Source organism: Anser cygnoides, chromosome 1 (genome assembly GCF_040182565.1).
Source record: "Anser cygnoides isolate HZ-2024a breed goose chromosome 1, Taihu_goose_T2T_genome, whole genome shotgun sequence".
In the NCBI taxonomy this organism is placed as follows: Eukaryota; Metazoa; Chordata; class Aves; order Anseriformes; family Anatidae; genus Anser; species Anser cygnoides.
The window spans coordinates 30,023,135-30,035,878 of NC_089873.1; the positions used below are offsets into that span (position 1 = coordinate 30,023,135).

The window sequence follows — 12,744 nt, forward strand, 5'->3', positions numbered from 1 at the left end:
AGTAAGCATTTCAGCTAGTGAGAAGCTAAATGATATATAGCCATTTTGTATGTATAAGCTTGAAATCTTGTCAAAAGTGCCCGAAGAAAAATATTATTTATCTCCTAGGTGGCTTGGTTAATGTATAATTCCTCACTGCTGTGAAGGTGAAAAATACAATATAAAAAATATATACTATTATATATTTGTTATTATATTTAATAAAACATTTTAGCTTAAATTCATTGCAAAAAGTGAAAAATGAAGTACAAACTGTAGAAAGGGAAACAAGTTTTAGCACTGTAATACAGTACAGGTCAAGAACCATGTGCAAAGAAGATCTAGATGTATTAACAGCAGATAGATGGCAATCGCATGAAATGTACAGATGTAACCTTATTTGCAGAAGGTCTTTAAACATCTGATTGTTGTGAAATACATGACTGTAACAGCAAAAAGATCATTCTGTATTTATCTTCTTTTCTTACTCCATAAGCATTCACTACCGACTACTTTCAAAAAGAATGTAATGGTTTATATGGATTTTTGATTTGACCAAAGAAGTTGATAGACACAAGTGCAGCAGAAGTTGGCTTAAGGGCTGACATACTGAAATGGTATATATTTAAACAATCTTTGAGGGTGTTCTGTTTCTGTAGATAATCAAACTTGCATTTTGCCAAGTGCTGTTTGCTTGCTGCAGGGATGAAGATTGGTTATTGACACCTGGTGATGATCACTGTGAAGAGGTTTTGGTTGTCTATATTTATCTAAGAATAATATAACTCAGGCAAGTGTCTGTGTATGACAATTATAGAACCATACAATCATTAAGGTTGGAAAAGACCTCCAAGATCATCTGGTCCAATCATCACCCTACCACCAATGTCACCCACTAAACCATGTCCCTAAGCACCACGTCCAACCTCTCCTTGAACACCCCCAGGGACGGTGACGCCACCACCTCCCTGGGCAACCCGTTTCAATGCCTGACTGCTCTTTCTGGGAAGAAATGTCTCCTCATTTCCAACCTGAACCTCCCCTGGCACAACTTGAGGTCATTCCCTCTGGTCCTATCGCTAGTTATCTGTGAGAAGAGGCCGACCCCCAGCTCCGGTCACCAGCTGGATTTCACTCCGTTCACCACCACTCTCCGGGCCTGGCTGTCCAGCCAGTTTTTAACCCAGCAAAGAGTGTACCTGTCCAAGCCATGGGCTGCCAGCTTTTCCAGGAGATGCTGGATGTACGACAATTGGCAACAATCAGAACAGAGATCTTTAGATGCCAATATTTCTCACAGAGTTCACGCAGTTTTGCATTTATCCGTTGTCATTAAAAAGGCATTTTGTCCATAGGGCTGTCAGTATTGGATATATGGTAACTACTAGATATTTTGCATTTATATGCACATATTGTGGGACCAAGAAAGTTAAAAGTAAATTGCCCAACTGTATATATTAGTATTAAATGTGATATCAGCAATATTTGCATAACAAAGTTTATGATTTGTCTTTTTTTAACAGTTCTGTTGTTCTATACAGATAATCTATTTTCAGCACATTCATTCTTTTTCTTGATGTGCAAGTTCTTTGTCAATAGGTGCTGTTAGTAGTCAGGCATTTGTGTATGTTTGCAATGCAGTATTTAATATTACCCTACATTGTACATCTGTTTTTTCATTGAAAAGTATTACCTATGAATTTCCACTTAATGAAGACTATTCTCTGTTTTATTCTGTTCCTACCAGTGTGATCATTACAACAGTCTTGTACCTTTCGGATGCCCTTCGTAAAAACTTCTTGAATGAAAACTTTGATTACAAGGTAGAGTAAACATATCTAATGTAAGATAGATGCAATAGCTGCTACATCATCCTGTGGCTTGGTTGTTTGCTGTTATACTTAGCTCCAGCATCTAAATACCTACAACATACACCACATCAGCATTTCCAAGTGCTCAGAGATTAAGTTTGTTGTTGTTGTTGCTGTTGTTTGTTTGTGTTTGTTTGTGTTTGTTTTAATACAGGATTGGCTTAAAAATCAAGAATGCTGTGTTTTGTTTTGTTTTAATTTTTGTGGTTTTTTTTTTTCAGTCTCTATGGTAGACTACTTATTCATTTTTTTTGTATAGCTTTTTTTTATTACAGAAACTATTTTTCTTTATTTCTCTGTTATTTCCCAGTTACCTCAGAAAGGAAGATTAATCCAATTTTTGACTCAATGTAAATTTATCAAAAATATGGCTTTGTGCTTCTCTAATTTCTCTCAGGACCGATTAACTTGCTGCATACTTAAATTCAAAAATTTTGACACTCCGTAACAAATATAGTTAAAGATGCATGCCCGTTAGTGAGTACCTCATACAGTGAGGTATAATACCTATGATAAACCACGAATTACAGAATTATGTTTTTAGGATTCAGATAACAAGATTTGGAGTGAGTCCTAAATGACCCATTCCCATGGAAGCCAGAATAAATATTCTGTCCAACCAAGAGGCATTAGTCCAATTGCTTCATCATAAAAACTGCAGAATTTTTCTTCTTTGAGAAGACAGAGAGCTCCTGTTGACTTCAGGCAGAGTTGTGGATGCTTCTCTGAAAATTCAGACTCCTGTAGGAGAGATTGGAAGGAATGCATATTTATATACTGGGAATAACTGAAAAGGAGGAAGCCTGTCCTTTACAAAGTTCTGCAATATAAAGGGCTAAACGTGATGAAAGAATTACCTGCAAACCAGGCATCTATGTTCCCTAAACCTCCTTAGCAATGTTACTATCCTGCAGAACTGCAGTCTGCAATAGAGCTACCCTTACACTTCTTCATTCCTCCTGCCATGGAGCATCTGTAATTGAGTAATAAGAAATCATATTTTAATTGATGTTAAATTTATCTTTTAATCTTCTTTGTACAAATTTCAACACCCGATTCTAAAAACATATACACAAACATCTGTATATTTACAATTTGATAACAAAGCCTGGCTTCAGTTTTGTCCAGGGAAGCCTGTAACTTTTGTCCAGCGAGACTTGCAAACAAAGTTAGAACGTAGAACAGGCCAGAAAATGATCATTCTCTTATGTGATAGCTTTTTAGGTGTCAGAATGCCTTTGGTTTAAAGGCAGAACTTAGATGCAGAACTTTTTGTAGTCCTTACTTAGATATACCAAAAACATGTTTCCAAATTTAGAAGGTAAGGTTTCCTGGTTTTCTGGTTCAGGGCTGTAAAAAAAATACATATATATATCTGCAATTCTGAAACTTTTACATTTAAGAGATGTAGAATATGTAAAATAGATTATTTCTGCGGAACATTTTGGGACTGGTGAAAGTACACTTGGATGCAAAGAAATCTGGTCAAAAACATTTTGAGTAATTTATTACCTGAGACTGAAACAAGTGATGTGATTTGAAAATTTGCATGTTGAGTGGTCATAAAATGGTAGTACTGAGAAAATGAAATAACCAAATGCCATATGCTTATTGTAGATATGGGATTCCTACTTTTTTCTTGCTGTCATTTTTATAAACCAGTTATGTCTTCAACTGGAGATGTTCACACCTTCCAAGAAAAAAAAGGTTTTAGAAAAGTAAGTATTGCTGTCAGCTTCTAGAAAACTGTAATAGATCAAACACATCCCAAAATGCAAGATGTGGGAGGTTGCAAAAAGGGCCTACCAAAAGAGCACAGTAACAATATTTCCACTGGCTTGAATGAGAGTTGGTTCTGTTCCTTTGTATAGGTCATCTGAGCTGATGGCAGCCTTCGTAGAAGTGCCCAAATTAGTTCAGATACAGGGAGCAAAATAGACATGTTGTAGCAATGCCAGCACTAATTTCTAGTTCATGCATTAGTTAATTCAGACTCATTCAGGTATTTCTGCTTGGCATTGCACTGTTTGACAAACTTTTGACAATATTGCAAATCCACCTGAATGTAGAAATCTAGTTTTAGCTGGGTACAACGGGAACAGCAAAAAGTTGGAAGAAAGCATCTCTTTGAAGTAGTTTTTTTTTATGAACAACATATGAGACATTTCATTTAACAGTGTCACAGAATGATGTATGAACTTGATTTTCTTAAATGATTTTCTACCATTTTGCTTTATTTTTAATGTATTTTAGATACGGTGACATGCGGGTAACGATGGGATGTGAAATCTTCAGTATGTGGCAAAATTTAGGTAAGGAGTTAAACACTTTGTCAGAAGCTCAAAAACTGAAAAGCACATATTGTTACTTCAACTATTAAATACAATTACCAGTAATAGAGGAGTTGATGATAATTAAGTCCACATGAAGCCTTGATTCAAGTATAAAAAAACCCTCGTCATTTGTAGTTCCCTTCTTTATAGCTAAACCCAGCTTTCTAAGCACTGATACTTCTATTGTGTTGGACCTCTCCCTATTTCTTCAGAGAGAACTAAAAGAAACCTGTCAAAGAAAATTAGAAGTGAAAGCACTGCTCATTTGGGGCAGAATTATTATGCCTGAAAATATACTTAAGTTCACGATTTTAGTTCTGTTGGCAAACAGTTTATGGAACAGGCATATATCTCAATTCTGACGCTCTCCTGAGATGCTGGATTTGCATCAAATCTTCCCTTAAGTCCTAGCTGCACTAAAATATAAAGGCATAAACAAATCAGCAACTGACGCATAAATGACGCGTCGGACAACAAGAGAAAAATATAATGCTTGGTTATAAACTTAGGAACATTTTTATATTTATAAGCAATAACTGTACAAACTTTTTAAAATTATAGGCCTTGGAGAAATTAGATGTTGTTTGGGAAAAGAATCAAAAGTGGTTATAAGCTTGGGATACCAAGTTTGTCATCTCTATATTTCAATTATTCATTAGTTTAACACATTAAAGGGCTAATTAAAGATACGAAGGTCATCAGTGGTTACTGAGACCTATCACCTCAATTCTATAAATCTTTTCCCTGGCAAGATATGTAGTAGTAATAAAACTGGACTTTCTGATCAGCCTGTACTAGAAAGATAAATATCCAAAATTAGAAATATTTGCTTATTAATGTTGTTAACATTTGTTGTGTAAATAAGTAAAATATGCTACAGTACTTACTATTTATTAGTGACTCTAAGGCATCCATGCTCTAACTTATTTGGGTACACGATGGATGTTTCTAAACTGGTATATCAGTGATCCACTCCTGGGTCCCACCTCCTTCCTGCATGCTAGGATACGACCTTAGTGTGCATCACTTCCCTTCTCACATTGGTTTCTGCTGAACAGAAGCCTGCTACGCAGGCAAGGAGGGAATCATGATGCCTTTTAATAGGGGCAAGAACTGTTGTGTACACCATGGAGTTCATCTGATAACGTGTCCAATTAAATCCTGCAGGCAGGGTATTTCATGTAATTGCTGTCAGCGTTACATTAATGCTTTGTAATGCTTTGCTAATGTAATGTCAGCATTACAAAGTTGTATTGGCAGTGCAATTCGTCATAAGCTTTGGTCCTTGTATGGTCACCTTGCGTTCATACGGGTATGCATCCCAGAACGTTTCCAGCAGAGAGGATTGTGGTTTTCGTTTGTCCAAATACCAAACGGAGTGTCAGTCTGGTGTGACTGTCCACTGGAAGATAGGCTGGGATGGAAATGGATTCCTAGCTTGGACAGTCAGCATATTGTGATTATAATCCTCCTATTCTGAAGATCGCCGAAGTCTTAAGCCTGGAGAAACTAAATGGTCAGGATTTGCTATATACCGTTCCTTCCTTTCCTGACAAGACCTTAGTTTTGTAGTTTCTACTGAGTAGAATGTGATGAGCTAATGGAAGGTGTTTTAGCACGGATTTTGAAAAGGAGTTGTTTTCAGAACAGCTGAGTCACATCTTCCTTAGCTGCAGTCAAAACATGTACTTCCATTTCTGTGCTCACAAAACTAAAGATAGGTAAAAATCAAAGTACTTAACTCTTTCAGATGAGCATGTAATATCAGATAGTTAGCCATTTTGTAAACACAAGAATGTAGACCACAGAACCCAAACCATTCTCGGGAAAAAAAAGTGAAATGCCCAGAGTGCTTTTTGTCTTTGTTCTCCTCCTGGAAGACTAACTTGGGATATGGGTAACCCACTGTCACATTTGAACTCAGTATTGCATAATAAAATCTGGTATTAGTCTGGCCATATATTCTCCTGTTGTCTGCAACTTTTCTCTTCACTTTTTGTGTTTACAAAAAAAATGCTCTGATGGAGGCTAGGTAAAAGTCTGTAGGCATTCTATGTAGAATTCTATTTTTTAATTCTTCAGGTAGTATTTGGATTGCTTGATAACTCCCAATTCACATTCATGTTCACTTTCATTTTAGGGGAACACAAGCTTCACTTTATTCCAGCATTGATTGGCCCTTTCCTGGAAGTGACCTTGATTCCTCAGCCAGACCTGAGGAATGTAATGATTCCCATTTTCCATGACATGATGGACTGGGAGCAAAGGCGAAGTGGCAACTTTAAGCAGGTACTGTATGTGGGGCCATTTATAAAAGAGGACTGAAATTCAAGCACTTCAGAGAGTGCCAGTCCGATTCATTAGCGTTGAGGGTGGAGAAGGTGCCCACAATATTGTTATACCCATTGGAGAGGGATTACCAGGGTTTTCCCTTTTGACTGTGTGCAGGGGTAGTAAGATTCTGCAATGAATGAAATTCTGCTTTCATGTTAGTGATGTAACATGAAGGATAAAATCTATGGCCTGCCAAATTGAAGAGCAAAACTTCAGTTGTCTTCAACAAGGCTGATTTTGTTGTGGGGTTTTTCATTTCTACTTTACAGCAGAAGGTAAGATTCAACTAGCTTCCCTTTCGGTTTGTATGAAAAAAAAGATCAGATGGTCCTTGAGGAATGTTCTTCTGTAAGGATCCAAGTATTCTTGCAGCTCAAACACCTTCTTAACGGGCTAGGAAGGAACGACCAAGTGTGCCATCTGCTCCCACAGCTCCCACTCACTTCTTTAAGGCTGCCTCAAACTATTTCTCAGTGCCCTCCTTCATGCTTTGTCAAATGAAGGAAATCAGAAGTATTTGAATTGATACCAAGCAATCATAATGCTTAGGGTGGGAGCTGTATCACAAACACAAAACAAACTATTAAGAATGGAGGAGTACCTGTGATGTAAGTAGGTAGCTTTTCACTATCAGTATATAAGCTTATTGTTAAAATAACCATTCAAATGCTAAGAAGTGTTAAGAATGAGAAGGCAAAAATCTGCTTGTTCTGCTTCTCTGTTTTTTCAGCTTGGGTTTGAATGTAAAGTCTAACAGATTTATTCTGTAATAAAATATCTTGACAACATCTTGGTTTCTCCTCTAGATTTGTGGTTGCTAATATATTACTGCTAAAAAGGAGCTTTGAAAAATTAGCACACAGTGTAGCCTCATCTCTCTTTTTTTGTTATAATTAATACACTTAAAAATATTCATTGAAGTCATTAGCCACCAAGTATGTTTTTAGTTATTTTTTTTGATAACTAATATGTAAATCCAGCAAATTGAATTTCTAGCCAAATACACTAGAAAGTAAGCAAGGCTAGGAACGTAAGTTTAAGCCTCCAAATGTTGAACAGTAGAGACATTTATAAAAAATGTAATCTATAAAGAGTGGGGTACAGGTTGGAAAAGATGAGATTTTTATTGAAGTCAAAGAAAATGGCTTGTGCTTAAGACCCTGCAGTGAGAATTCAGGCAATTTATTTGGGCTGTGTGCTTTTTGTCTGACTCCATAAATAGATAGCTGCCTTAGCAGCAGCAAATGCTACTCAGCCTGTAGTTTTAAAGTCACGTTGCTCAATTTAAATTAGCTCCCTCCCTCCAGGAAAAAAAAAAAAAAAGGAAAAAAAAAAACCACCAAAAAAAAAGAAAACCCCACAAACCCTGGGAATGATAACAGCTTCAAAGAGATGAAATGACTTATCAGATTTACATGATTGACCAGTAATGCTAATTTAGCAAAGTCCCATACATTAAAAAAATAAGTCCACCTTCATTTTTATGTAATCTAAGTAAAGAGAAAAGAAACTGTTTATACCACACTTATATGTTGCAGGTGGAAGCAAAATTGATTGACAAACTGGACAGCCTAATGTCGGAAGGTAAAGGTGACGAAACATACCGAGAGCTCTTCAACAGTATGTGAGTAATGTGTTTATCTTACACTAGTTCATTCAATTCAGTTACTTGTATTAGATGCTAATGTCAATGTAGAGAAGTAATGCTTACAGCAGTTGTGAATCTTTTTTTTTTTCCTGAAATTCTGAGGAATAAAAACATTTTATAGTATTGTATGGCATCTGTAAAGTCTGGCTGTACTTCTTTACATATAGCTATAATTGGGAAAGGCTAAATCTGTTATATCACAGAACGTTCTCTGCCTAGATTTAAATTCAGAAAAGCAAGAAATGCTTCATAATTGTATAGAGTGCAGGTAGTGCACAAATAGGGCATTTTGAAAAATAGGCATGAGAATTCAACAAAAGGCTGTTTAGTAATAATTTTCTATTGCCAGAAATGTATACTTATCTGTGTAATGTCACTTGTTGATTTCTTGATTGATGTATACAATTTTATTTATTCTGATAAGATTATTTCTTATTATTTTCTTCTATAAATTACTTGTTAAACATTCACTATATTTTAATAAGTGAAGTACCACTGAATTCTAATAGCAAAAGCTAGTAAAAATGCTAGGGTCTAAGGTTGCCCATAAGTTATCCCATTGATTGAAATAAATGATTGTCACAGAGTACAAGTACAAAATAACTAACTGAACTCTGTCTCCTTTGCTGTTCCTTAGAACTCAGTTCCACCTAAGTGGAAGATTTCTCTCATTTCTGATGTGTTTAGTATGAGTTGTATTGTTCCTCTTCAAGAGTCCAAGCTGCCTGTTGTTTAATGCTGTTAAACACACAATCTTTTTCTGTTTAAGTAGCTTCTTAACCATTCCTTCTTCTTTAAATATTACTTTTTACCTCTGTTGTCTTTGCTTAAATAACAACATTCAGAAAAGCAAACATAGGTGTGCTCTAAAGTCTACTGCATATAATGTCTATGAATAGCAAACATAATAATGTGCAATTATATTGAGCTGAAAAAGATAGAACTCCTAAATATTTATCCTTTTCAAAAGCAAAATTGGGTAGAGATATTAGGCAAAATAATATAGGAATTGATGAATAAAGGTAAACAACAGTACCACATGCTAAAGTAGAACTTTCTTGCAATTATTCATGATTTTTTTCATAGTCTTGAGTAAAGAGGATAAAAGGTAAGAATGTTTCAATATTTAGTAACAGTATTCTAACTTCAAAATAAAGTCATTTTTAGGGAGAATCTCTATAAAATTAAGTGTCATTTCATTCTCTTGCAAAATACATTAGGATGTTTGTCACTGAAAAAGCTTAAAATTCTGTAAGGCTTATTAGTTTGAAATCTAGCTCTTAACTTCTTTTAAGTTTTTGAGTTGGGTTTAAACTGGGGGAAGTTAAAATATGTTGAAAAATGGTGAGAGCTTTTTTTAAGTCTAAATGCTGAAGACATGTAGTAATCTAAATTGTAAAATGTCTCACAGCATCAGTATACTTGTTGTTTCTATTCTGGTATAGCTGAATTATAACTAGACTTTTTGGCAAATTTCAGAGTAACAGCTCAAGTTCACTTCCAGCTCAAGAAAACTAAGTATTTATCATTAGTTTTTTGTTTGTTTGTTATTGTTTTGTTTTGTTTTTTGTTTTTATCTGAATTTGATTAGAGTCTATACATTACCCCCTCTCAACAGAAGAGCTTGGAGAAGAAGCTAATCTAAAATGGAGGATGATAGTTTTCCAGGGTATGTGGAGGAAAGTTATTTAAAAGCAGACAACTTAGGGAGTCAGCTACCCTGAGATTTTTTCTGCAAAATTAAACTGTCTTCACACAGTGCAGGCAAGCAGACTTGTTTAGTCTGAAGTAACAGGGATGTGGTATTTACCCAAGGAATGTGAAACTAATGTAGGTCTGAGACCCGCAGTGATTACACAGTCTTTAACCAAAGCAAATGCTGCAATGTTACCTGACCAGTCTGAAGATTTGGCATGGTTGGATTTGATAGGTACAGTTGGGAGCCACAGAGATGCACACACCTCCTTTGGATACACAGTAGTAACTGCAGTGGGTGTGACACATTCCGTTTTTATCATGCTTTTTGTTTATTTTGTCTGAATCAGAAAATGAATTTAAATCTCTCGACTCCCACGTTAACTGCTGTTTTGTTTTTTTTCCAGAGATAATCGCTACATCTTTCCTTTGAATATCTTCTGTTTTCAGGGACAAATTAAAAGCATCTCTAAAATACTCTGTGCTTAGAATTCACTGCTTATAATGGAAATATCTTTATCAAATGAAAACACAGTGAAAGTAGGGGAAGACGGCTGCTATTTGTTTTGAATCAGTGTCTTTCCAGGGACTTGAACGTGACCGCACAGTGATTAGCTCATGATGTCATTTGAAGAGCTGCAGAACATTGCAGTGGTGAACATTTTGCTCTCATGAGGAACTATATGTTTTAATTGCTACCCAGTGTAATTGTGATATAAAAGGTGTCCTGATCTAAATTTACATTGTAACCCTGAGAAGGAACCCCTGATTTAATTCGCACAGGGTGCCTGCTTCCATTTCATTAAGCAGTTGGTGGTTAGAACAAAATCTTTGGAAGCCAAGGGATATACTTGAGTAGCTCTTTTGTTCTGAATCTCATGGATGCTGACATTTTGTTAAATCTGTAGTTTGGCTTAACACAATTTGGCCATTTCAGGTGTGGAGAGTAGGTGGCCACATTATTGAAGCACAAAGCCTGAGCTGGCAGGCTCCACTGATGACTGGGCTTCTGCTTGAAGAAATGCAGCTAGTGTTCAAGCTAAGCAGGCACTTAATATTTAGCTCTGTCAGTTCTTGGGTAATTTCACTAGCCATAAGGCTGTTGTATAAAAAGTGATGACTGCTCTCTCTCCTGTGCAGTCAATCTTTCTCAGTCTTCTTAATTTCTTCCACCAGCTGCATGACTGAATTTAGCGCTGCCTGGTCCATTAGACCCTGTTTGGACTAAATGTTTTGGTGTTCCTTAAACATTTTGTGGGGTTTGGGAAGCTCCTCTCTCATCTGTGAATTACAGCAAAATTGGACTTTGACCTGTCTGACTGAATGAGGGAACCACTGGCTATAGTGAGATATCTGGAGGACTTTGTACTCCAAAGTGGAGATCTAGATGATTTAAAACACTGCTACGATTAGGTGCTTTTGAGTCAGTTTTGAGTCAATTGAGAATAACTCTGTAGCTTAGGCATATAAAATCCACTTCAGTTGGGACTTAACTACATGGACGAGCTGACCTGAACATGTTTACAAGCCTGGTGTTCTTTCCTGGAGAGCTCTGATCCTCCAGGTCTCCACTCCACACCCTTATTCTTAGGAACCCAAGCTAAAAACCAAAATGTTCAAGGGAGCTCAGATGTTAGGCAGTAGTAGCATGGGTAGGCAGAAACATTTTCCTCGTTTCCCTTACAACATAGCCTCTTGGCTGTGCTTTGGGACCTGCACGTACCATAAATTGTACAATGGAAATAGGCATAACACAGGTTAAGGAAGAATTTATCCATGTTTATGGGTGCATGTGGGGAAGAGGTTGCATTTGGGAAATAAATAGATCCAACAAAGGGATCAAACAGAAGAGAGCTATTAAAATAAAGCGTGCACATATTTTCAAACACAATGTGATGGTGGGGAAAAAAAAGCTTAAGCCAGTCATTTATTTCTAATTCTATCTAGGTATTGCCATGAGAAAGCCAAGGGTTGTATCTGAGTAGCTCTGTTGTTCTGAATGGTGGTTCTGGGCATAGTGGTGAAAGATGTATGGTGGAGAGGGGGAGGCATGCATCAGAAGGCAAGACATAAAATTGTTCACTGACAACACTGATATCAGTTTGAAAAAGTATTTTGAATGCATCTACACCACCCCTTTGTAGAAATTGTCTATTTATAACAAATATGCCAATAGAGTTATAAAGAACATGTGTAAGTCAAATACAGATTAAGCCCATCTGTTTTAAAAGAGAACTCAGACTTCTGCAGTTTTTCTGCAGGAACTGTAGGTAACTATTTTATTGAATTTGGGTTGAAATGTTCCTGTTTAACACAAGGTTGAAAGGCAGTAGAAAGGAAAAATCAGTGCAGTAATCAGTGCTTAATAATGTAACAGGCTCTACTCTTATTTCTTGCTAGACACAAAAACTTGTATTGAAAGGGAACATCAGGGTTTTAAAAGCAAATTAAGTTAGCTTATGCATTCTCTACGGAAAGCAGAGATGCTGGATTAGTGCTTCAGCCTCTTCTGTTGGGGATGGCTTTGTCATCCATCTCTCCCAGCAGTGACTGGTAGCCAGTCTTTGAACGTGAGAGAAAGACATCTGATTGCCTCCTAAAAAGAAGTGGTGAGTCTAAGATCGATATAAGGGTGCAGAATGAAGATCAATGTTTCCTCCTTGCTTCCAGCACTGTAGAGCTTCATTCAGGTCAGATTAGCTTGCAGAACTGCATCGGCGACGTCCCTGTATGTAAGGAGCTGAACAGAGCTGGAGTGCACAGCTAGTGCAGTTGGCATGTAGGAGTTACTGGGCGCTGGTATGTGTGCGGTGAAATTTGGACGTAGGAGTTTATGGGACTGAACATGCTCAGTATAGATGAAGGTCAGTGGAGCTGACAGCTT

General features: G+C 36.7%; 1 protein-coding gene across 7 annotated transcripts in view; it reads left to right on the forward strand.

Moving 5' to 3' along the window:
- Window positions 1-12,744, forward strand: part of DOCK4 (dedicator of cytokinesis 4) — a 252,082-nt gene that overhangs the window by 198,176 nt on the left and 41,162 nt on the right. For all 7 annotated transcript variants that reach the window (XR_010829121.1, XM_066991664.1, XM_066991646.1 and 4 more), the window contains 5 exons: window positions 1,727-1,802; window positions 3,468-3,568; window positions 4,104-4,162; window positions 6,324-6,472; window positions 8,056-8,141. Coding sequence is in view for 6 of the 7 variants with exons in the window: in XM_066991664.1 (XP_066847765.1) it covers window positions 1,727-1,802; window positions 3,468-3,568; window positions 4,104-4,162; window positions 6,324-6,472; window positions 8,056-8,141 (471 nt within the window). In the remaining variant the exon portion in view is untranslated. The remainder of the gene's footprint in view (window positions 1-1,726; window positions 1,803-3,467; window positions 3,569-4,103; window positions 4,163-6,323; window positions 6,473-8,055; window positions 8,142-12,744) is intronic.